We start from the raw sequence: 26,806 nt of genomic DNA, 5'->3' as shown, positions 1-26,806 counted from the left end.
GAGGAGTTCATAGAATGTTTCCAGGATAGTTTCTCAGAACATCATGTTCTGGAGCCAACTAGAGAGCAGGCTATATTAAACCTAGTATTGCACAACAAGATAGGATTAATTGATAACCACAAAGTAAAGGCACCCTGGGTAGCAGTGATCATGGTATGATTGAATTTTACATTCAGTTTGAGGGAGAGAAGATTGGGTCCAAGACTAGTATTTTAAACTTAAACAAGGGCAATTATGTGGGAATGAAAGCAGAGCTAGCTATAGTGAACTGGGGAATGAGGTTAAGGAATAGAGATGCAGTGGCAGACATTTAAGGGGATATTACAGAATAGATACATTCCAACAAGAAAGAAAAATTCCACGGGGAGTACCCATCATCTGTGGTTAACTTAAAGAGAAAGTCAGACTTAAAAAAAAAGCATGTAATTGCGCAAAGATGGCTGGCAGGTCAGAAGATTGGACAGAATATAAAGAACAGCAAAGAATGACAAAAACAGGTTAATGAGGGAAAATTAGAGTATGAGAGAAAGATAGCTAGAAATATAAAGGCGGATGGTAAGAGTTTCTTCAGATACTTAAATAAGAAAAGAGTTAATAAAGTGAACATTGGTCCTATAGAAAGTGAGCCTGGGGAATTTAATAATGGGAAATAAGGAGATGGGAGATGAATTGAACAAGTATTTTCCATCAGTCTTCACTCTAGAGGATACAAGTAACATCTCAGAGATAGCTGTAAATCAGGAACTGGAAGGGAAGGAGGAACTCAGGAAAATTACAATCATCAGGGAGGAGTGGTACTTAGCAAACCTTTGGAGCTATGCACTGCCAAATCCCTGGGTCCTAGGGTCTTAAAAGAAGTGGTTAGTGAGATAGTCGATGTGTTGGTTTTCATTTTCCAAAATTCCCTGGATTTGGGAAGGTTCCATTAGATTGGAAAATAGTCATCACTCAAAAAGGAGGGAGACAGAAGGCAGGAAACTATAGGCCAGTTAGCTTAACACCTATCATAGAGAAAATGTTGGAAGCTGTTATTAAAGATGTTATGGTAGGGCACTTGGAAAAATTCAAAGCAATCAGGCAGAGTTGGCATGGTTTTGTGAAGGGGAAATCATGTTTAATCAATTTATTGGAGCTCTTTGAAGGAGTCACATGCGCTGTGGATAAAGGGGAATTGATGGATGTACTGTACTTAGATTTCCACATCAAAGGTTATTGTTGAAAATAGAAGCTCATGGTCTAGTTGGTTACATGTTGGCATGGAGAAAAGATTGGCTAGCTAACAGGAAACAAAGGGTAGCCATTAATGGGTTTTTTTTCTGGTTGGTGGGATGTAACTGGTGGTGTGCCACAGGGATCAGTATTGGGCCCTCAACTTTTTGCAATTTATGTAACTGACTTTGATGAAGGGATTGAAGGTATGGTTGCTAAATTTGTGGATGATACAAAAATAAGTAGGAAAGTAAGTTGTGAATAGGGCATAAGGATGTTACAAAGGGACATAGGTTAAGTGAGTGGGCAAAGACCAGACAAATGGAGTATAATGTGGGAAAGTGGGAAATTGTCCATTTTGACAGGAAGAATAAAAAAGAAGCATACTCTCTCAATGGTGAGAGATTGCAGAGCTCAAGTTCAGAGGGATCTGGGTGTCTTAGTGCATGAATCACAAAAGGCTAGTATGAGGTACAGCAAGTGATTAGGAAAGCTAATAGAACATTACTGTTTATTGCAAGGAGAATTGAATACAAAAGTAGGGAGGTTAAGCTTCATTTGTACAGGCCACTGGTGAGGCCATATCTGGAATACTGTGCACAATATTGGTCTCCTTATTTAAGAAAGGATGTAAATGCATAAGAAGCAGTTCAGAGAAGGTTTACTAAACTAATACCAGGAATGGACAGCTTATCTTATGAGGAAAGGTTGGACAGGCTAGGCTTGTATCTGCCGGAGTTTAGAAGAGTCAGAGGCGACTTGATTGAAACATATAGATCCTGAAGGTTCTTGACAGGGTCAATGTGGAGGCGATGTTTACTTTTGTGGGAGAATCTAGAACTAGGAGTCACTGTTTAAAAATAATGGGTGGCCTGTTTAAGGCAGAAATGAGAAAAAATCTTTTTCTCTGAGGGTTGAGAGTCTTTGGAACTACCTTCCTCAGAAGGCAGTGGAAGCAGAGTCTTTGAATGTTTTTAAGGTAGGGGGTAGATAGTTTCTTGATAAACCACGCTTACGCTGGAGGTTACAGTCAGATCAGTCACGATCTTATTGAATGGCGAAGCAGGCTCGAAAGGCCGAGTGGGCTACTTCTGCTCCTGCTCCTGGTTTGTACGGTCGCAAATGCTTCAACCATGTCTTTGCACTTATGCTAGGCTCCACCATTATTTGAGATTGGGATGCTCATTGAGCCTACAGCGCCCATCAACTGTTTGTGTTCACCAGCATTCACTACTGGGTGTGGTGTGTGAATGTTATCTATCGATGGTAGCTTCTGAGCTCTCTAATATTGTTATGCGTATAAATGTAGTGTATTTTTTCAACATAGAAGATAGGTGTAACCTTCTAAATCCAGATTAAAACTGTTGATCAACAGAGTTTTGTATTTGGTGGTTACTTAATCAATGCTAACAGCTGCTGCAGGTTACCACGACAAGCAGAAGGTATTAGCTCAATTTTTGTTTTTCTTCTGTTTGTTTTGCAGGTGACAGGTACGACTCTGAGCCAAAATCCAGGTGGGATGATGACTGGGACAAAGGCAATAAAGGTGTTTTCCCATTCAGTGAAAAGTTAGGGGAGATTAGCGATAAAATTGGAACCACCATCGATGACACGATCAACAAGTTCAGGAAGAAAGATAAAGATGATTCACCAGAAAGGTACTTTGGAAATAAAAATGTCTTTCACTAATCTTAATTTTGTTATACAATTTCTTCAACTGTGGGAATGTTTCTGGATGGCCATTGCAAGTCAGTAACATTGGAGATGTGGTGGGAAAATGCCCTGTGATTGGCACACATCGGTGAATTTGTTTAAAAAAACACTGCAAGAGCATGAAATTGCCATTTTGTTTTTCTTAATTACAAATAGTTAATCAATTAAATTTATCCTTGGGTTGATATGATTCAGATTCACTATGGCCAGGGGACATCTTCCTGCTATGTTTACAATGCCACTGATTCATAATGGCCAGAGGAAGTCTTCCTGCTTTGGTTAGCATGTTACTGATTGACAGTACCCAGAAGTACTTTCACTGTATTTATAATGTCACTGATTCACAATGGCCAGTGGAAGTCTCTCTGCTATATTTACAATGCCAATGATTCATAGTGGCCAGTGGAAGTCTCCCTGCTACATTTATGACACCACTGATTCATCATGGCCAGAAAAGTCTCCTTGCTACATTTACAATGCAACTGATGCACAATGACTAGTGGAAGTCTCCTGCTACATTTACAGTCTCACTGCTTCACAATGGCCTCAGCAAGTCTTCCCGCTATGTCTCTGAAAAGGACACATGTCAAAGCTTTTCCTTTTGCACTCATCAACAAATGTCCTGAAAAGTGCAAGATGAAAAGCTTCGACATGTGTCTTTCAGCAATATTCAGTTCTGTACTACCAAAGGACTGTTCTTCCTGCTCTGCTTACAATTCCATTGATTTGCAATGGCTAGAGTCTAAAATTTGCACAGCATAATTTGAAGGCCTTGCGGTTTGGCCTCTTCCGTAAACCAGCCACGTACATGAACCTTGTCATTCTCTAACACACTTGTGTTCATCAATTGCAATAAATATTTTGACTTTAAAATAAAAAGCCTTAGTGCTGTAGGAAAATACTGACCTAATGCTCTGGGAATATTAGTTTACTGCACTCTTCTTTAGAAAGCAATCAGCTTTAACTAAGTCTACTTGAGTCAAAAAAAGTCATGTCAAACATTGTAAACAAACTCTTGAGTTTGTTTGGCATACTTTAATCTTCTGCACTGTCCTAAAATAACACTTAAAAGCCATTGGTTTTTATTGTTTGAAAGAAAATAAATAACAGAGCACTTAATGACAGCAGACTTGGTATTTTACAGTAGATTAACAATGGCCAAAGCTACTAGTTATTTTTACAATCCAAAAGGTACAGTAGCATAGCCATTTTGTTAATGAGCAAATAATCCAGAGGCCTAGTCTGATAATTCTTGACATTACTTTCAAATCCCATTGCAGTTTGAGAATTTGACTTCAATTTAAAAATAAATCTGGAAAAAATAGTTGCTATCAGTAAAAGTGACCATGAAGCTGTCGGGTTATCATTTTTTAAAAAATGGCTGGTTCACTAATGTGAAGTCCATGACAATGCTGCAGGAGTTCCTTATGGCAGTCTCCTCGGACCGACTGTCTTCCCCTGCTTCATCAATGACCTTCCCTCCATCATAAAGTTAGAGTTTGGACTGTTTGCTGATTGTTGCCATATTCAGCTCTATCACCAATTCCTCAGATAATGAAGCAGTCCATATTTGTATGCAACGGGACCTGGACAAATTTCAGGCTTGGACAGGTATGTGGCAATTAACATCTATGCCACACAGGCGCCATGGAATGATCATCCCCAACAAGGGTGAGCTTAACCACCTCCCCTTGATGTGAAATAACATTACCATTGCCAAATCCTCCACCACCCACATCCTTGGGGAAGTTATGAATGACCAAAAATTCAACTGAATTAGCCACATATATAGCCACACATATAAGACACAAATTAGGAGTGTGATGAAAGAGTTTACAATTGTCTGAATGGGTGCAACTACATAAGCACTGAAGATATTGCCAAGAGTTTCTCTGGTAGAACCTAGAAGGACAAGGGTTGCAGGAATATAGGAGACCATCACTTCCAGGTTTCTCTCTAAGTCTCACACCATCCTGACTTCGGTATATATAATTGTTGTTTCATCATCGCTGGAACTCCCTACTTAGTGCCATTATGGGAGTACCTTCACTACACTGACTCCAGCTTTTCGAGAAGGAGGTTCACTTCTCAGGGGAACGAGGGATAGCAATAAATTCTGGCCTTGCCAGCAATGTCCATCTCCTGGAGAATAATGAAAAACATTTTTACTAACTCAGGGCATTTGTCTGCTCATGTGAACCTAGAGTCGATGAACCCAATCTCAAAGTTCGAAATCTCAGTGCACCAACTTTTATTTCTTATTCAAAGTTGTAGTCATAAATTGGATATTAAATATTATTTTTGATACAGGAATAGTTTTAAAATGTGCTGACTTCTCACCTTTTGTGCCATCCTTCCTTCATATGCCAATGATGTAGTGCTTGGACAGTGATGAGCTCTTTGTGAAGGAAAAGGTATTATTGAATATTTGCATCAAAAGTTGCAATAACATCCTGAAGTATTATAAGGTTGAGATGCATAGAGCTGGATGTAAATAATTAAACTATGCTGTGAGTTTTTGGATTTTGCGGAATGTTAGCAAACACAGCAGTCATTTTGTACCAGCAGCATTTGTCAAGCAACTGTGAATATGTGCTTGTAAATTATTTTATTTTACAAGAAATTTGCTCCTTTCAATCATGTACTTAGTTATAAAACCCTGTTCATGCTTGATACTGATCTTGATGGCAAACCTTAGCAGTTGTAATCGCAGTTTCCGGTGGAAATGGAGAATATAGCCTCAAATCAAAATGAGTTTCTTCATATCCTAAAATTCACCTGACATTATGATGATTTAAAAAATATATTATTCATCTCTGGATGTATTTGTCTTGGTAAGATTGGCCTTTATTACTGTGCTTATTTACCTTGGTGATGGTGGACTGCTTTCTTGAACTGCCAGTGGCGATTTGATACAACTGAGTGGTTTGCTAGGCCCACTGGAGAGGGCAGTTAAGAGCCAACTATGTTGGTGTGAGACTGAAGTTACCTATAGGTCACAAGTGATCAAAACCTCATAAAGACAGGCTAGGTCTCAGCTGGAAAATTATGGACAATTCTGGGTACCACATTTCAGGAAAAATGTGAAGGTCTAAGAAGACTGCTGACGAGGTTGATCAGGATTTTGCCATGGATGAGGCTGAGGAGAGAGATTGGACAAGTTAGGACTTTGGAACAGAGAAGATTAAGAGTTGACTTATTGAAGGTTTTCAAGATGATGAACAGTTTGATAGAATGGGCAGAGAAAAAGTTGTTACCTATAATGAGTGGGTCAATAATCGGAGGTCATAGATTTGAAATCATGACAAAAGATCTATTGGAGAAGTGAAGGGAAATTTTTTTCGCTGACACACCACCTGAAAAGGTGGTACAAGTGGATTCCATGAATGATTTTTAAAATGGACAAGTAGTTGAGGAAGAGGAGTTTACGGGGTTATGGACAAGAAACGGGTATGTGGGACTAAGTACCAACTTCTACTTTCAAAGAACCAACACAGGTTTGATGGACTGAATGGCCTCTCTCTATACTGCAAGTTTCTATGATTCTTTGACTGGCTAAAGACAGCAGGTTTCTTTCTCAATAGGACACTGACAGCTTCATGGTCACTTTTGTAGATAGCAGCTTTTTACTTCCAGTTTATTTAATTGTTAACTAAAGTGACAAGATGCCGTTTTCTTGTAGCCTTTGAAGGAGCAGGGCAGCAGCTCCTGGATTTCCGTGTTTAACTGCACATGTGGTCACTGGAAGTTGCTGTGTGATTTGCACAAATAATGGTGAACGCTGATAGAATTTGCTGTTATTTTCGCAGTAAAATCTGTCCCATTATGTCAGTGTCCTGAGGTTTCATTTTGTTTCTGAGCTGATTAGCTCCCCACTGTTGTATTGTGACCACCTGTTTTTTCTTCAATCTAATGTGCTTCTGTTGTTGCAATAACTAGTGTTTTAAATTTCAGTGATAGTGAGGAGGAGAGAAGACCCAGAAACAATGGCAAAGTTGGAAAATCTGAATATAAAGATGAAGAGGAAACGGTGACTACCAAATCAATCCACATCACACAGGCAACAGAGACCACCACCACCCGGCATAAACGGTCTGGAATACCTTCCAAAACAGTCGACCTTGGTGCTGCAGCCCATTACACGGGCGATAGTACCAGCCCAGAATTAAATTCTGCAGTAAAGGTGGGAACTGATTTAATACAAATTCTAGAACCTGCATCTTGTTAGGTCCATGTATTTGTACATTAGCTTTTTGGTAGATTGCTCGTTTATTTGCTTTCAAGCACTTCATAGAATCTTAATGCGCATAAGGAAGCCATTCTGCCCATCATGACTATATCAATTCTTTGAAAGCACTGTTCAATTAATCCCACTTCCCAGTCTTTCCTTAAAGCCCAGCCCTTTTCAAGTATACACCTCTTTTGAAGGTTACACTGATAAATTATATGTAATTTTCTCTGCAGAAGTAACCTTCATTAACCAACCTGAAATATTACCATTTAAATTGATTGATTGATTTGAGAAATTAAAACTTGCCCCTTCAATTTCCTCCCCCAAAATTTCTGAAGGTGCCGGACACAGGGAGCCCTTTGTGCTTCTCCCAATCTTTCAGTCCTTGTGCCTGAGCCTGGATAGTTGGTGCCAACAGCTATTTAGCTATGGTTCTTACAGTTAAACTGTCCACCACCCACCCCACCCCACTTCATTATGGCCTACAAGCATTTTCCAGTAGGTGTCATTGGATGGCAACTTAAAATGGGAATGTTAGCTTTCAGTTCGTGCCTGCTCTTACTAGCTTGGGATGGTGAAGCTAATTTCTGTCTGCTGTGTAACAGGCAGTGGCATTGCTTCACAGCACATCAAAGGACCATTCTTTATTATTCTTAATAATGTTCTTTGCAAGATTCACAGTGATACTTTTAATATATCTGCATCACATTTCTAAAGATGAAAATTGAGCTGCAAAATTAAGAATTTTTTTTTCGATAGTAGGTGTTAACTTTTCCCTGTTCCCAATCTGTGGACTTTCTGTGCAATTCACCATTGAGTGGGCAGGTTAAGCTCTTTGCCCCAGTGCTGTCCTAACTTGGTGTTTGTTTGCCTGTGAATGGCTATCTGAAAGGTGATAAGGGGAGAATATTTAACCTGCCCCCTCGCTCTTGAAATCCTTGATCTTTTTCCAGCACCTCACAGCCACTGTGTGCCTGAGATTATCTCCTCCCTGTACAGAATATATCCATGTATAGAGGATATGCAAATATTCTGTACAATATAAATATCCTTTGTAGCACCAAACGTTATTTTTGTATACTAGACGCTGCATTTAATACCTAATTGCTCTGAGATCATTAAGAAGGACATTAGGGAACAATTTGGGTTTTTATGACAACTGGACAGCTTTCATGATTATTTTTCTTACAGAAACCCACAAATTTATCAGACCTAATGAACTCGATTTCCCAACTTGACATGGTGGGATTTCAGCTCTCAACCTCTGGATTTCTAGTCCAGTGCCATAAACACTATATTCCACAATGCTCCCTGAGGAATTTTTCATTGATTTAAAAAAAAAAGGTTTTTCACATATTTACAAAACTGATTTATCATAAATATTTGAAGAACAATATCGAGAATATTTTTTCAGTATTAACGCAGTATGTTAACACTTGGGCATGACTAAGTGCAGTAAGCCATTGCAGTTCCCCTTGAGTGATAAATTTACGTTGGCTCATTACCTGATGTGCAATTGACCTGGGTAAATATCAATGTTGAGAGACAAAGCCTGTTTAACTGTGGTGCTTTCTATAGGTGTTTTATCAGTCCTTCAATCATTATATCAAAGCAATATTCCTGCAGCCAGCAAGTTTTCTCTTTGCCATGCTGTTTTTGCTAATGACAGTTGTGTGTTTTATTTGTTTTTGTATTCCTAATCACTGTTATTTGTTTCAGCAAATGCTACTCTCAAGAGTTGGCGCCACAATCTTGGTGAAGTGTAATAGTAGCTGTGTGAAATTTTCATCCTGCATCTGTTTACCCTTTTTAATGAAACAGCAATGCAACTACCGATTTTGTCCTTCTAAATTGTGTTTGGAGAGTGTATTTTGATTTGTACAATGCCATGTGTAATATTGTTAGTGCTGGGGAACAGTTTTGCATTAATGAATTAAGAATGTCATATCGAGAAGCGAATTATAAACATTTGTAACAACATTGCTATGATTCTCTTCAGCTCCTCTGTTATACAGAGCTGTGATTTATAAACTTCAGACTGGACAACAGTTTTCACAGGAAAAACTCAGCAGGTCTGGCAGCATCGGCGGAGAAGAAAAGAGTTGACTTTTCGAGTCCTCATGACCCTTCGACAGAACTTGTGTGTTACTTTATTAATTACTTATTTACATTAACAAAGGAAAAAGCCGTAATTAAGTTAACATAATTGTAACCAACTTTAAGTAACACTAACAAATGGTTAAACAGAGTAGAATAACTAATCAAAGTGCCAGACAATTCTTAGTTCTGTTGAAGGGTCATGAGGACTCGAAACGTCAACTCTTTTCTTCTCCGCCGATGCTGCCAGACCTGCTGAGTTTTTACAGGTAATTCTGTTTTTGTTTTGGATTTCCAGCATCCGCAGTTTTTTTGTTTTTATAACAGTTTTCACAGGTTTTGTTTCACAGTCACTCTTTTTGGACCAGACAGTTCTGCATTCACCTCCCTAGGATTAGGGCAGCTCTCTTTGCACAATATTGCCTCTATGACAGTCTAACTTGATGTAGCCTGTTGTACCTGATGAATGACGGCTGTTTTTTTTTTTAGCTGACTAACTTATTTTTTCAGAAATTTAGCTGCTTAAGATCAAAACTATAAGGACAAGCAAATGACTACCAGCAGATTTCACAATCATGCTTACTGCATAATTCTCCATAAATTCAAGGTCAAATTGTAATGGTGGGGTGCATAATAATTAGTTTTGATTTTTTGGGTTGCATTTGTCAAAACAGGACAGTAATTGCATGGCATTGTACACCATTATTTATATTGTGTAATATGTGCTTTAGACTACAGTGTTTTGGAGTGATGTTCAGTGGAGTTGAATTGTTAATTGTGGTGCCTTGATTTTTTTGTAATCTGTATCAGATGAATGTGTGGTCTCTGCTGCTACCTGCTGGATGTTGCAGTTGCTTTAACACATTGCAACTTTAATGTCAAATTATTGCACCACACAGATGCCATTAACTTTAAGGAAAGTTGGGATTTTCTGAATTGGCCCAGATTATCTGAAGGACTATTCCCTAATTGGAGATGACTATTCCCTACTAAATCGAGATGGTTTCTCTTATCCTTACAATCCACGGCTGCTCCTAGAGTGTGCTTTTTATGTATGTTTGTGCAGAAGAATAATCCCCACAAACAAGAGGTTTTTCCTCATCTACTAACCTAAAATTTAAAAGAGATGGCAAGTACCATTTTGCTAAGTACTGAACATACTCACATGCTTACAGTCCTGACAACTACAAGTAAATAAAATAATCTAGTTTTTGTTAACGTACTGTCGCATTTCATTTCATAATGCAAAGTCCACTAGGTCTTGAGAGTTACTTTGCTTTTGAATCAGGCTATAGGTAGGTGAAAGGCAAGTGATTTGTTACTGTTCAGAAACCAGCAATTTGTATGCCAATTTGTGGAACTTGGGTGGTAAATCACATTAATCGTAGAAATCTATGTGAGTTTATCTTGTTGCTCTTTGCCAAATGACTTAGTGTTGTGCATGTGTTTTGCCATATTGTCAGAGTGTTTTATTCTGCACAAATTTAACATTAAAAAACCAAGTTGATAAATGTGCCATCAAATTTATCACTGAACCTGACAAGAATAGTTTTACTAAAGAAGTTTGTCTTATCTGCGAATTATAATCTTCAGCTTGGACCCAGGAAGAGTTTTCTGTGAACATAAGGAAGTCAATCATTTCCAACCTACAGAAAAATTTCACCAACAAGTTTTTTTAATTGATTCATTCCCTTGTTCAGAGGGCATTTTAAGAGTCAGCCATATTACTGTGGGTTTGGAGTCACATGTAGGCCACGCCAGGTAAGAGTGGCAGATTTCCTTCCCTAAAGGACATTAGTGAACCAGATGGGTTTTGCAACAATCTGCAATGATTTCATGGCCATCATCAGACTTTTAATTCCAGATTTCTATTGGATTCAAATTTCACCATCTGCCATGGTGGGATTTGAATCTGGGTCTCTGGAATACTAGTCCAGTGATAATACCACTATGCCACCCCCTCTCCAAGTGAAATTTAGAAGTGACATTTTTTTTAAAAATTGGGAATTAACACTAATTGACTTGAGGATCAATGCAGAGCATTTAGCCTCATTGATCTCTGGGAGAAGATACATTAGTTGCATGTTGTGGTCTTAAGACCCTTGGGCATCTGTACATTGTGTGTTGCATTGGTGCATAGAACCTTGGTTTTCCCACTAATTTCCCAAAAATCAGACTTGCTAATATTAGCAGGTGTTGGTGTTTGGATTTGGGACTTTAATAGCCCAGTGAAACCTCAATGCTAATAAGAGCTCTTTCCAAATTAGCAAATCGAGGCATTTGTCCTAACCTCTGAAAGATAGTTAGCTATTCAAATTTAGGCAATGCTATCATTGCAGAAAATATTTTTATTAGTATGCAGTGACAGAAATTGTGTACTAATGAGTCAAAAAATTAAACAAGTCTACAGAGTGGAATATTCTTGAGATCCCTGTACTCAGAATTCAGTAAGTGAAAGAAATCTGGTCATTGTGCAATCTGAAAGGTTTAGTGCTTCTTCCTTATTGCCTCTCTGTCATCTTCTATCTAGACTTCGGCACCAAACACTGTTAACAGCAATTCAAAGAATGACCTGGTAGACTTACTATTTGACACAGGATTTGGATCCAGTCAGATTTCTTCTGCAGGTAATGTAGACACAGATTTTTCTTTCATAGTGCACCTGAGCCCTCCTTCCTGAACAGCAGTGCTGATCAATTAAGTTAGTGGAGTCATTTTCATGAGGCAGCTGACTCTCTTTATTACTTATCTGAAAGCAATTGGGGCAGATGCCAGATTCCAGTCATTGTGTTGATCGGGGCACTGCACCTGCTGCATGCTTCCAGCGATTCTGCCCACTTTTAATTAAAACTTGGTACCTCAGTAACATTTGTTACCTGAAAAAACTGGATTCCATGCCAAAAATACTGCACTTTGATTTTAAGCCTATTTTCTTGACCACTGTGGACAGAATACTGCTTAGGGACTGCACTTATATTCGCTTCTGTGAGACACCCACATTTTTTTAAATGTCCATCCATTTGTTAATTTAATATATTCTTGCCCCCCTTTTGACCAACCTGGTTACACGGTAAATTGTGGCACCTGGCTGATGCTGTGGGTGAAAGTCAGCTAACTCGATATGAACCAGGGATCAAACTTAAACTGTTCCCAATGCGTATGTTATGCCTCTGCTTTTAGAAACATTATTTAACAGATTGTTATCAATAAAATTATGTCCCAACTCTCAAATTTCCTGTAGATTTCATTTTTTAAAAATCCCCCTGTGCTTTTGCTGGCATATCTGACCCTGTATGGTATGTTTACCTCATGGCTACGTAAATGCTTGCAGTTTAAATTTAGCCATTTGTTAACTAGCTTGAGATTTGAATTCCTTACTTTGTATCTTGTTGCTTTTCTGTTACAGCACTAAAGTTTTCACAAGTTCACTCACGTCAGCTTCTTTTGCAGTTTACATTTATATTGAACTTTGCAAGATTTGAGGTTTCTTTTTAAAACTCTTCTCCCTTTGTCACCTGTGGGAACAATTTTAAGGCAATGAGTATCACACAGGAAAGCAATCACATAATTTTAAAGAATAGTGTTTTGTCTGATTCATCTTGTAATCTATTTCACTGAGCAAGGCTGATAATGGGCTGGTGTAAGCAATTTTGTGGTAAGTAAGGCATTGTTCAGGGTCTATAAAGCTGTAAATGGAAAAGCAGAGTTTCACAGTTAAATTAAATCTCTAACATCTCTTTCAGTTGCCAGTACGACAGACTATAGTCGTGAATAATCAGCCGACAAGGCATCATATAAAGCATTTTTATTTGTAGCAAGATGTCCAAATTGTGTAAGGATGCGTGCAAGAGTCCTTAAAACTAATACACTCATTATACTGTACATGCACTTTAAAAAGGCATTCTGATTTTACATATCATTGCTCTTGAGCCATTTATACAAAGGAGTTGTACTGCATTTGAATAATCAGTGTGTTTCAGTGTGACAGATGGGCAGTATGTCTTGCAGCTATCTGATGGCTTTTTAGAAATAGTACCAGATGTTGGACATTGTCCCCCTGTGCACTCGATGGCTGTACAGATGTTTCTTTCCCATCTGAGTGGTTCATAAGCACTGCAGGCAAAGATGATGCATCACAATCTATGCAGAGTGGGTATTATGGTGAGCTGAACCTGAATTTTAACTATTAAAACGGTTTATATCCTTCCATGGCTTAAAGTGACCTGTCAAATAGCTGCATAATTTAACACAAAAACAGAATTACCTGGAAAAACTCAGCAGGTCTGGCAGCATCGGCGGAGAAGAAAAGAGTTGACGTTTCTGCCACTGCATAATTTAACAGTTGCCTGAAAGAGAAATCTTGCATCATAGGACAAATGCCTGAATGCCAAATTTCAAATGATCACAATTTATACTATAGGAGAAAATTGTGTTAACTCATTGGCTAGTTGACTTTGATTGGCCCAGTCATTGCCATGGAGAAAGCAACAGGGAACTATAGGCCTCCCAAACCCCTCGGGTAACTCAGAAAGGCACAAGTCTTGAACATGTTCCCTTTTTTTGCAGAGAGCAGGTCCCTGCATATGAATGTATGTCACTTCTAGCAAGCATAAATAATTCACAGTATGAGTTTGACTGATTATCTTAAATTTGGTTGTTAGTTTAGCCATTAACACACTCAGGATTGTCCAAGTGCTGCCCAATCACAGAATCACACCTTACAGCAGATGTTTTGTTTTGGGTTTTACAAACTTTATCAGCAATGTTGTATAAATGGCCTGTTGTAAGGTGTTGGGTGTAGTTCAGTAGGTTCTATTAAGGTATTCATAGTCTTGGCTAGTTCAGCAGTAAATATTTATTAACTACTAGAAACTATGTATGTAGGTACAGTAGAGTTCTAAGCTAGGAGCTATCTTCATGCTTGCTTCTACACACAGCTCTGTCCAACACTGCATTAATTCCTAGGTGCGAGTCATTTGTTCTATTACATCACTGTGTGCATGGTACTGTACTCAGTCTCATGTTAACCATTTATGTGCCAGACTCTTATCCTACACCTCCCCCTAAGTCTTTCTCCAATGTATTTACAAGTTATCCCAGTTTACCCCATGTATTTACATCCCTACTGCTACCCCATCTTTTCTCCTCCCCCCACTCTCCCTCAACCCAAGTCTCTGAGTTCATAGTTCAGGCAATCTGGAGGCCTTATAACCCTTCCATATTTTGTTCGCACTACTGTCAGAGGAGTGATAGGCTCTGTTACTGTAGGTAAACTTTGATGAATTGGAGGCTGTTTGTCATCTGGGTGTCTTTTCATCCTCTTTTTCTGTTCTTTGGCATTGAATCACTGGCAATTCTCCACTTGTAGTGATCGGTAACAATTGATTTATCCCCTTCTTTACAGGGCGGATGAACTCTGGGCTCGTTTTTGTCTCTTCCTTGTGCGGCTCGCTGTGATGCACGCTGGGTTGGAAGATCGCTCTTCCTGTTGTGAGGATGTGGCTTAGTAGTAAGCTAACCTTTGTGTTTGGCTGTGTTTTGTGCTACCATCAATGGATGGCTGCTACATGGTTCCAGCATCGTTTGTGGCACTGCCTTGCTGGCTGGGGATTGCAGTGTCTGCTCTGTGATTTCAGGGTTTATCTCTCCAAATGGCGTCAGAGCCAGAGATTGAGGCTATTCTTGTTCCTGGTTCCACTCTTGACTGTCATCCACTCGAAGTGTCGTAGTAACCATCTGAGTGTTGGCTGGTCCGACAAATGAGAGACATCTGGCACTTGTAACAAAAGTGGACAAACCTGCTCTGTAAAGATAGAAGTCAATTCAGAGTTGAAGTCCCAGTCAGAGAACCTTTCTTGTTGGAGCTCTCGGGATCTTGCAGTTCTGTATAATTTATGACAGTGGTTGCCTTGATGACAACAGCCGTTTTGAGGAGATTCAGGGATACGCAGTCATCTCTGCTCAAGAGAGTAATAGATTAGTTACTGATGATGTACATCAGTTCAAAGATTTGTTTGCCACCATACCTTAATAGTTCCAGAATCATGCCTATGACTGGAAGTCAGATACTTCCGCACCCATATAAAATGGTTTGTCAGTTGTATGTAGCCAGAGGTGTCTCAGCCATGGTTCTTTGTCCAATATGACAGTAACACTGGCTTCCATGTCCAATTTTAAAGTTTGTGAGATGGCCTTTAACTGAACGAATTCCAAAACGAAAATCCAGGATCTTGGACCTCACCCAAGAAGTATGTTTGTGTGTCCTCTTGGTGTGCTGTCACAGCCTCATGAATTCTCTTGGGATCTTCTGTACTTCTTGATGTTTTGGCTTTGCTCAGCTTCTCAAAGTGTCCAGTTCAGTTACATTGAAAGCATTGAGCTAAAATTGCCAGACATTGAACATGCCTGTGGGGACACTTTGCTCAACAGCACCAACACGGTCGCTCTACTGGTTGGTTAGGGTATTGCTTCCCTTGGCCTGGAATGTCCCTATTTCAGTGCTGTTTCACTAACGACTGGGGCATTTACTTTGTACCACAGTTTATTTCTCCCCTTAGTATGGTGCTGTAAATGGTCTTCAGATTGCCTGGCAATCTGGATAGCCTTCTCAAAGGTTAGATCTTCCTTTGCTTGAAGCATGTCTAGGCCCAACCATCTTCAGCTACTTCATCAATGACCTCCTTTCCATCATATGGTCAGAAGTGGGGATGTTTGCGAATAATTGTGCAATGTTCAGCACCATTCGCAAATCCTCAGATATTGAAGCAATATCCAGGCTTGGGCTGACAGGTGGCAAGTAACCCATTCATGTGACATAAGTGTGAGGCATTGACCACCCTCAACAAGAGAGAATCTAACCACCACCCCTTGACATTCAATGGCATTACATTGCTGAATCCCCCTCTATCAACATCCTGGGTGTTACCATTAACTAGAAACTGAACTGGACTAGCCATTTAAATACTGTGGCCACAAAAGCAGGTCAGAGGCTAGGAATCCTGTGGTGAGTAACTCACCTCCTGACTCCCGAAAGCCTGTCCACCATCTACAAGGCACAAGTCAGGAGTGTGATAGAATACTTTCCACTTGCCTGGATGAGCGCAGCTCCACCAATACTCAAGAAGCTTGAGCTATCAGGGCAAAGCAGCCCATCCACAAACACCCACTCCCTCCACCACTGACGCATGGTGGCAGCAGTGTGTACTATCTACAAGATGCGCTGCAGTAATTCACCAAGCCTCTTTAGACAGCATCTTCCATACCCATGACCGCTATCATCCAGAAGGACAAGGGCAGCAGGCACATGGGAACACCACTGCCTGGAAGCTCCCCCTCCAAGCCACTCGCCATTCTGACTTGGAAATATATCGGCATTCGTTCACTATTGCTGGACTAAAATCCTGGAATGCCCTCCTTAACAGCACTTTGGGTGTCCCTACACCACATGCACTGCAGCGGCTCAAGAAGGCAGCTCACTACCACCACCGTGTTGTAAGGTATTCGGCGTAGTTCGGTAGGTCTTATTAAGGTTTTCGTGGTCTTAGGTAGTTGAACAGTAAGTATTTATTAACCACTAGAAACTATATACATAGATACGGTAAAGGTCCAAGCTAGGAGCTGTGTCCATGCTTGCATGGATCTGTCCAACACTACACTGACCCCTAGGTGTGAGATATGTGTTCTGTTATATCACTGTGGGCAGTATTGTACTCAGTCTCACATTAACTCTTTATGCTCCAGACCGTTATACTACAGGGCCCTAGCTATTTGCCCACCTTGATGATATTGCAAGCTTGATTCATCAATAAAGTGCATCAAAGCTATCTTGTGAGACAATGGTTATCTTAATCAGATCATTGTTTGCTGTGTATCATGCAAATTTGTAAATGGACCAGAGGACTCTACTTTTGGACCTGAAAAGTACCCATTCAACTTCAAACTACCTTGGAAAGGCAAAGTACCTCAAAAGTTTGAACAACAAGTTAAGCAAGCTGCTTCATGCTGCTACTTTGAGGCGGGGACATGTGTGGTACTTTTCTCTAACAGGATGCTGCCATCAGTCTAAAAAGACGTTCTGCTTACTACACATTCAAGCAATGTGTATGCCGTACATCCTAGTGAATGGCTGATCGAATCAAACAGTACATACTTTTGGTTGTTCATAATACCAGCTACACCTGCAAAACCAGAAACAAATGTCTACTGTTAGATGTGATTCCGTGATTAGGTAGCACTTGCTGAACAATCCTGAGTGCACTAATAGCTACATTAAGAACCAATTTAAGAAAATCAGTCATGCCCATAACGTGGCTCATTTACGCTTGCTAGAAGCAACATACATTCATATGCAGGGACCCGTTCTCTGCAAACAACAGGAATATGTTAAAGCCTTGTGGCTTTTTGAATTACCCAGGAGCCTATAGTTCCCTATTGCTTTCTCCCTGGCAACACCTTGGCCAAGCAGAGTTGACTTGCCACCTTTTTCTCCTATAGTATAAATTGTTGCGTGTTTGAAATTAGGCATTCTTGCACTTGTCCTGATAAGTGCAAGAAGCTTCAGTAACATGTTTCTCTTCCTGTAATATTCAAGTTCCCTACTGCCAAGCAACTGATTTAATAATTCTTCATGCTAGCTTTAAAGTTTCCAATCAAATGCTCCTGCAAACTGGGGGAGGAGAAGCAAGTTTCATTAATAGGGGTATGCATTGTCAAACTTTTGTCATTTCAGCATGAAAAGATGCTGAACTTTAATAAATTACTGTACTGCAGCATTTGTGTTAATTACAGTGAGTGGGATGCAAAGCTCCTCCAGGTTCTATTGACATTGCAGGTGTTGGATATGTATTTACTGGTGCCCCAATTGCTCAGTGATTACATGCACTGCCCAGTGACCAGGTGTCAAATCTGACGACATCAAATCTGTAAATCACACAGACTAGATGATATCACTTTTGATTCCTGGTCTCTGTGTCATTTGATCTTAGCTGAGGTACCAGTTTGAGTGCTACATTTAGTATGAGCTCATTTCTGGTTGGGGGGAATTAACCAAGGTTCCAACTACCGGTTGTATCCAGATAATCCTCCTGGCAGGGCTATTTGTGGTGATTTTGCCAGATTACAGGATGATGCTGTGGTTGGTGCTTACCCTCTTGCCTCATGCATGGAGAATGGTTAAGTGAATTGAGGAACCCATATCCTAGTAAGGGTCAATGCCTTCAGGAGAGACCTGGGTGTCCTGGAACATGGTCCATAATAAGTTAGTACGCAACTACAGCAAGTGATTAGGAAGACAAATGGAGTGTTGATATTTATTACAAGAGAAATGGAATATAGAAGTAGGGAAGTTTTATTGCTGCTGTACAGGGCCTTGGTGAGACTACATCTAGAGTATTGTGTAATGTTTTTGTCTCCTTATTTGAAAAAAAGATAAAATTGCATTAAAAACAGTTCAGAGAAGTTCACTCGACCTGGGATGAAGGGCTTATCTTATGAAGAAAGGTTGGACAAGTTGGGCCTATACCCATTGGAGTTTAGAAGAATGAAAGGTGATCTTATTGAGGGGACTTGATAGGGTGGATATCAAGAGGATGTTTCCAATTGTGGAATAGACTAGAAAACTAAGGGAGAAAATTTAAGAAAAACAGGTCTTCCTTTTAGTACTGAGATGAAGAGAACTTTTTTTTCTCTCTGAGGGTTGTTAGTCTGTGGAATTCTCTTCCCCAGAAAGCAGTGGAAGCTGAGTCATTGAACTTATTCAAGGCTGAATTAGGAAAAAGGGAGTCGAGGGTTATGGGTGGCAGACGGGAAAGTGGATTTAAGATGATGGCTGACCCGGCTGTGGTCTCATCAAATGGCAGAGCAGGCTCAAAGGGCCAAATGGCCTACTCCTTCTTGGTCCTTGAGAGGAAACTGAAATTTTAAAGAAAGTTACATGATTTAAGATGCACTACTACAGTCAGCCCCAATCAACATTTTTATTTATATAAAATTAAATTTCACACCTGGCACCTTTTTATGAACTGACCACCAGGTTTTGGTTTTCCTGTGTAGTCCTGTCATTGGGCTATGCTGGATGTCAATTATCCAGTGTTTTAAGAGTGAAGGAATTTGTAAGTATTCCTCTTTCGCTATCCCAAATCATCTGATAGGTATTGATGTGATTTTGAATGTGATTTTAGTGTTTGAAAGACTTGTTTACAAAGTTATGTTGTTTTCAGTTTTACTGATCTCAAGTCTACTTGTAGTGCACATGTACAGAAAATATGTTCCTACTTCTATGTCTACACCACAGATGAATTAACTAATCCAGGCACACAACTATCCAGGCTGGCAGTAGGTATACTGGTTTGTTGGCCTTCAAACTGTATTGGCATTTAAACTGATTGTCCATCTTCTGCTTTGGACAAAGAAAACACCCCTTTGGAGCCAATCAAAACTTCAAAAAAACACTCCAATTTCTAAAATGGATAGACAGACCCAAGGGAATTAAATTAAGGTAAAGTATACAGTATTTCAGGAATAAACTAAAGTTAGACTCCCAAAAGAAAAGCTTTTTGTTTAAATCTCCTTTGCTCCCAAAATTCTCATTTTTTGTCCAAATTTTACAAGGTTTAATGCTTATTTTGGCATTTTAGATTTAATATTTAAGTCATAAAGCTGCAGATAATACTTGATTATTGTTAAGACTGTACTAGTGTTTATTTTCGTTAAAAAAGAGACTTTCATTTCAATCTCAGGATACCCAAAGGCCTTTTGAATTTAATTTAATTTTGAATTGTAGCCACCATTGTAATGTAGGAAATCAATCTGAGCACAGCAAGCTCCCACAAACTATTGTGTGGTATTTTGTTTTTGTGATGGTTATTAAGGGATAAATATTGGCCAGGAACAAAGGGAGACCTCCTCTGCTCTTCTTCGAAATAGATGATGAGATCTTTTACATTCATGCAAGAGCAGTCAGGGCCTTGGTTTAAAGTCTTATCCAAAGGCACCACCTTCTACAGTGCAGCACTTCCTCAGTTCGGCACCTGAGTTTTGGTCTAGGTTTTTGTGCTCATGTCTATGGAATGGGACTTGAGCCCACAAGGATATTTACTACTAACCGAACCTTGGCTAATGGTACTGCATATTGTGGTATTTGGTGAAAATGCACCAAAAACCTGACAAATCTGGGAGATTGATACTTCCCTGGACCTGCCAGCAGTGCAGGGTTGAAAACTACTTGAAATAGAAATATCTCAATTTTTATTGTAATTATAGTCAAAAGAGTAAAAGGTTGGTCTGTTAGAAACCAATTAATCTGTAGTTTTGATCGATGTTCAATGCCACTGTTTTCAGTGGGACAATTAGTTAACAGCCGTATGAACATTTTAATAGGTTTATGTACCAGCCAAGGGACTGGGTTTGTTTATCATTTCTGCACCTCTCACTGATTTGTGTATAGGTAATATCTGGACATGCTCGAGAAAGGGGAAATACATTTAAATTCCCATATACTGCATATGGGAGAAACATCCAGGGGTTTTTCAAAGATTAATATCGTTCTAAGCTCTTAGTGTAGGTTCATGTCCATAAAAACTAAATTAATACTAGTGGCAGATAGTCACTGAAGAGTTATTTGAGGCTGTAATTATACTGTGGTGCTTGTCTGCAGACTGGAATTCACAATGGCCAAGACCCTTACAGCAGGCTGCCACTGGCTACAGGTAACACTCTAGGCACCATGGGATATGCCCTGTGAAGATGTGCTTAGAGATCTGTACAGAATTACATTTCTGGCTGGTAAATTTTGAATGCTTTGACAACATGGAAAAAAACAGCTTCAAAGTTGTACCTTTTAATGAAAACCCTCTTCTCAATTTGTAAGTGCCCAGGCATCATACTCCACATACTGTTGAAGACAAGCAGTGTGACACAGCTTCCCCAAATAGACAATTGCTTATTTCCAGAATTAGACCAGAACTGAGTCAGAAAGGCACACAACATAGAAGTAACCAAACCCTATAATTCATTTTATTAGTATTAAGGACAATCTTTCCTTTATTAAGATTGATTAACAAGTGACAAAGTTACTGGTTTGTTTGCCTTTTAGGTGGGACATCAGAACAATTTGGAGGGTTTGCAGACTTTGCTTCGACAGGTACAACACAGAGCAATTTCCCTTTGGTATCAGGTACGTTATTGCTCTTATCATCCCATCTGACATTCCAATTTCTTTTTACAGGCTTAATTACAGGTCCGTTCACTTATTGAGAATTAACATACTTATGGAACTTGCACCTGTAATATGTGTGTTGGAACTGTTGTACAATGTTTAATACTAATCAGGCATGCGTATCAGTGTGAAGATTTAAGTTTAAGGAAAAATCCCAAATTGTGAAAGACCACCAAGAGACCATTACTGTGGGAGAAATAATTTAAAATAATCATTGCCTTCCTTTAGCGAGGCTCTCTTGAAAAATGTCCGAGTTTTGCATTGTTCCAAAAGCCAAGAAAATGATCTGTAGTCAAGATCACTCATAACTTTCTTTGTACACCATTATACAAAACAACAGCAGAGCCTGTTGTGTTATAGAATGTAGATGTTTAAAGATGTAAGCTTTTAGGAGCTGTTAATAATGAATGCTAAGTTAATTGATTTTCATGTCTTATTCTTGGGTCTTGAGGCCATTTGGCATGTTTCAATATGCAATAACAGGTGTTAAGTTTCAGGGCTTTACAAGACATTTCCCTTCTCCCAATTTATCAAACCCTCAACTGAGGCACAATGGCACATTAGAAGATCTGGTTGACTGTTGTAAGGCTAAACATTTTAATTAAGAAGCAGAATGTGTTATTTTATGTAGCAAAAACCTGACAATCGCAACATAAAACAGAGATTAATTCACTGAAGAATTGTGAGCCCCAGGGACATCCTGCCACTACCAACGCACAGTGGCAGCAGTGTGTATCTTCTACAAGATACACTGCAACAAAAGCATCAAGCCTCCTTCAACAGCATCTTCCAAACCCGCAACCTCTACCACTTAAAAGGTCAAGGGCAGCAGATGTAATGGAACATCACCACCTGCAAGTTCCCCTTCAAGCCACACGTATCCTGATTTGGAACTATACCCCCGTTCCTTTACTGTTGCTGGGTCAAAACCCTAGAACTTCCTCCCTCATGGCACTGTGGGTGTACCGACACCACATGGACTGGGGTGGTTTAAGAAGGTGGCCCACCATGACCTTCTCAAGGGCAGTTAGGAATGGGCAACAAATGCTAGCCTATCTAGCAATGCCCATACCCCGTGAAAGAATAAATAAATAAAATTTCTGGCCCCTGTTCTGTGACTGCATCAATTTTCAATTCCTCATCTTTGATTTCAAACCTTTCCATGGCTTCGACCCTCCTCATCTCTATAACCTCCAGCCCTACAGGCCTTTGGAATGTCGTCTGCCCTAGCATCTTGTACATTTCCAATTTTAATCATTCCACCATTGGCAACAATGCTTCCAGCTGCCTTAGCTGTAAGCCCTTTAAGTTTCCTCCCTAGATCTCTGTGCCTCTCTTTCTCTATCTCTATCTCTCTCCTTTTAAAATGTTCTTTAAAATCAAGGTTTTGGTAATGTGTTCTGAGATTTCCTTCTTTGACTTAGTGGCATTTCTTTTTATTGATTACGCTGTTGTTAAGCACCTTGGTTTTGTTACATTAGAGGTTATATACCATAAATGCAAGTTGTTGTGTGGTATAACATCCCCTTTATAAAACAATACTTCACCTAACTTGTCCTGAGCAATGCCAAGGAAATAAATATATTTTTAGAAGGCCTTTTAGAATGGAAGGTGCAGTTATACGGTTACTTTTGGGTTGCTGTGAAAATATGTTTTACAATAATACAAAGGTATATCTGCAAATTCTGATATGAATCTGGAAAGCAACCGTGTGATGTAACTCTTCTGTTGCTTCACCACCCACCACCAGGAGACGTCATTACACAGCATGAAATTTCAAGTCCAGTATGATTTCAGCCAAATTTTCAAAATGTGCTACTGGGGCCTCCTCAGTCAGCCTTTCATAAAACTGATGTACAGTTTCTGATGTTTTTAGAATGTGAATGCTCCTGCTGTGCTCTCAGAACTGGCCACAGAAATTAAAACTTACAGCATTGGGTGTTACTGGCTGAAAACTACAATCTCTAAGCAACAGAAAAGTATACCTGCAGTGATCTCTCCAACCATGCTGTTGCTTTGCATAGCATAGTACTGCTGCTCATGAATTATCCATTTAGGCTGCCTGTGACGATAATTCGCGTTACTTCATGTTATTAATAACTTGTTAGTATTTTGAGTACAGGAGTGAGAGTATTTCACCACACCTATATTTCAATGTTTCAGTTGATATTTCAGAGAGGTTTTAGTACATTTGAAATACCATTTTCAAGGTTAACCTGTTTTTATTGGTATTGGCTAAGAAAAAAATGTTGGGCAGAACACAGGAAGAGCTTGGAATCTTAAATGCCCACAAGAACAAGCAAGGCCCCAGTTTATCAACTGATCTGAGTATCTCCAACAAGGCAGTCCTCACTCAGTACTGCGTAAGTGATACTACCTCAGTTAGTTATTTTCAGAATTGTTTTTGGATCAGTTTGTGTGCGTATTTTATAATACGGAATTCCATATTTTGCCAACTTTCTACCGTGGTTTTCCCTTCACCTCTAACTACTGATTCTTCCAGGACTATGGTTCCAAGGGTGGGCACTGAAATCCCTCCTGTTTCTGATTCAAGTAGTTGCTTTTCATCTGAATCCAGTCAGCAAGCTCTTTGGCCATGGGAAACATCACAGCCATGCCTGATTTTTGTTTGCCCAAGCTGTCTGCAAACCTAAACTTCCAGCAGTAGTCACTGGGCAGTGAGTTAGAGTGGGAACTTCATCTGTTCCTTCCTCTCCCTAAATTAAGGGCATTAAAAGAAAGAAAGGCTTGCATTTAGATTGTGCTTTTCATGACCACCGGGCATCTCAAAGCACTTAACAGCCAATGAAGTACATTTTCAAGTGTAGTCACTAGAAAACTGGCACCCAGTTGCACTCAGTAAATTCCCACAAACAGTAATGTGATAATGACAAGATAATCAGTTTTTTGTGATGTTTATCAAGGGATGAATATTAGCCAGTATGCTTGGAATAACTCCCCTGCTCTTCTTCGAAATAGCAACATGGGATATTTTATATCCGACCATGCAAGCATATGACAAATGGCACCTCCAATGAATCTAGTGCTTCCTCAGTACTGCACAAGAGGGTCAGCTTTGATTTTTGTCCTCAAGCCCTGGGCACAAAGGCCAGTTGTCATTTGCTGGGGAGCTACCAGTCACATCATCAAAAAGGATTGAATCAGGATCTTCTTGACTAATTGGCACTACATGTTAGCTGCTGTATGCCAGAAGTAGTTTCCAGTTTCATTTTTGCTGTGAGAGGTTATTCTGAGAAGTGTCAATAATAGCATCTTTGATAAAATTACCACAAATAGCTTAGTTGATCATCATGAATTTCTCTTTATTATCATTGAACTCATTGAGATTTTCACCAATTCAGAGCCAAGATTTTACACAGTTCATCAAAAAACAAACCAGCTATAGAAATATTGTACATTACTGTTCCACAAACTGCACACAGCAGCAAAGATGCCTGCAGTGCTAAAAGTCAAGAGTTCCACTACTTGAGTTGATAAAGAAGTACAGGGCATCATTTGTACTTGTGAAAGATAGCAAGAATTAAAGATACCGAGGTGATCTAGTCTTGGGTTTCCAATTCATTCTGCAGCATTAGATTATAGCCTTGCATCTCACTTCGAGGTAGTAATTCTGTATATAACCCAACTGAGTAGAGCCTGGCAGCATATAGTAAAAGATTAATGAACCTAGCACCGTTTAGAAGTGATAAGTCCTACTTTCGACTAGTTGCTCGAATCTTTAAATACAGTTTCAAATAAAAATCCTACCACAGCAGAAATGATTTGGTTGATTTTCAAATTGATGGGGAGGGGATTCAAGGGATAGTGAGTGCCCCCCCACTTACTGTCTGTCAATTCCCCTCCCATCAATTTGAACATTGATGAAAGAAGATTAAGAAGTCTATGAATACTCTTGCATATTGTGCTTGTCAGCACTTATTAAGAGCCCGGTTTTGACAGTATTTAAAATAAATATTTAGTAGTCTCAGAAAGTTGATTTACATGTGCCCATTTTATCCAGTTATATGTATATACTTTTAAATGCTACTTGACGGAGATAACTGTAATAGGTTTATATAACCTAAATGCTTTTAAGGTCTCATAACCATTCAAAAATGATTAATCTGGGTTGAATGTTATTTCTTGAGGGACCTAAAGTGTTATAAAAGGATTAATCAAATTTGAAAAATGATTTCTAAAGGGACTGAAACTGTTCAGCAATGATTAATCTTCTTTGAGAAATGATTTCCGAAGGGGCTATTACATTGCTGTACAGCTTCTAAATTAATACAGGCAAAGACAGCTCAAAACTTTTATTTTTCCTACTACTCTCCAAGTTGAGTCTCAGCCCAGTGAAATGAGGACATTTGATAACTATAGAAAGAGAAAGGGATAGTAAAGCTTCTTTTTCCCTCTGCACCTCTCTTTTTCTCTTCCCCCACCCTGCCAAATGAGGCTAAGTGGGTGAAGTTACTACTCAGTGTGGTCCTGAGTCCTACAGAGCAGTGAGTCTCTGGCTTAGTCCCCGTGTTAGGTTAGGTAATCTCACCTGGACTAGCTGCAGGGACATTACAATTATCAGCAATGCTGTGGGCCATGATTGGGAGTAGGAATCCTCCAGCATGCAAGGAAGAGAATATCTTTAGCCTCCCTATTAATAACCACAACGTGCATTTATTTTGTGCCTTTAATGGAGATAACTGTCCCAAGACACTTCATAAGTGTGTAATCAAACAAAGTTTGACACTGAGCCACAGGAGATATTAGGATAGGTGACCAAAACCTTGGTTGGAGAGGTAGTTTCAAGGAGCACCTTAAAGGAAGAGTGAGATAGAGAGGTTTAGCATGCGCAGAGGCAGGGTCACCAGTGATGGAGTGATGAAGATCAGGGGTGCGTAAGGAACCAAAACTGCAGAAACACAGGTATCCAGGAGCACTGTGGAGCTGCAGGAGGTTAGAGAAAGGTAGGGGTGAGCCCATAGAAGGATGAGAATTTTAAAATCTAAGCATTGCCAGACAGGATCCCATGTATTAAACCATTTTTACAGTCTACTCCCAATAATGTGATGTACAACAGAAATAACACACTAAAGTGGGAATGCAGTACTTATGAAAAATTGAATGATCCAATCATTTAAATGAAGTGAATTTAAATTAAGAATCTGTAACTGTTCTGTGCCATGATTTTGCCAAATGATCTCAGTTTTGTTGTTGATATATGCCTACAAAAACATGACTGACTATTGAACTTGTTGGCTCTCAGTCAGGAACTTACAGTGAAGTGCTACCAAAAAAAAGTTTTCCATTTGAATAAAATCTAGGATTACAGGCTATCATCAAAA

The 26,806-nt window shown here is 39.5% G+C and overlaps 1 protein-coding gene across 2 annotated transcripts in view; it reads left to right on the top strand.

The window, feature by feature from the left end:
* Window positions 1-26,806, top strand: part of clint1a (clathrin interactor 1a) — a 291,026-nt gene that overhangs the window by 242,397 nt on the left and 21,823 nt on the right. For both annotated transcript variants that reach the window (XM_041193077.1, XM_041193076.1), the window contains exons 6-9: window positions 2,693-2,867; window positions 6,877-7,105; window positions 11,781-11,877; window positions 21,342-21,422. In XM_041193077.1, coding sequence (XP_041049011.1) covers window positions 2,693-2,867; window positions 6,877-7,105; window positions 11,781-11,877; window positions 21,342-21,422 — 582 coding nt within the window. The remainder of the gene's footprint in view (window positions 1-2,692; window positions 2,868-6,876; window positions 7,106-11,780; window positions 11,878-21,341; window positions 21,423-26,806) is intronic.

Source organism: Carcharodon carcharias, chromosome 8 (assembly GCF_017639515.1).
Source record: "Carcharodon carcharias isolate sCarCar2 chromosome 8, sCarCar2.pri, whole genome shotgun sequence".
NCBI classification, from domain to species: domain Eukaryota; kingdom Metazoa; phylum Chordata; class Chondrichthyes; order Lamniformes; family Lamnidae; genus Carcharodon; species Carcharodon carcharias.
The sequence above is the reverse complement of the archived record's forward strand: the minus strand, read 5'-3'. Positions and strand labels throughout refer to the sequence as shown.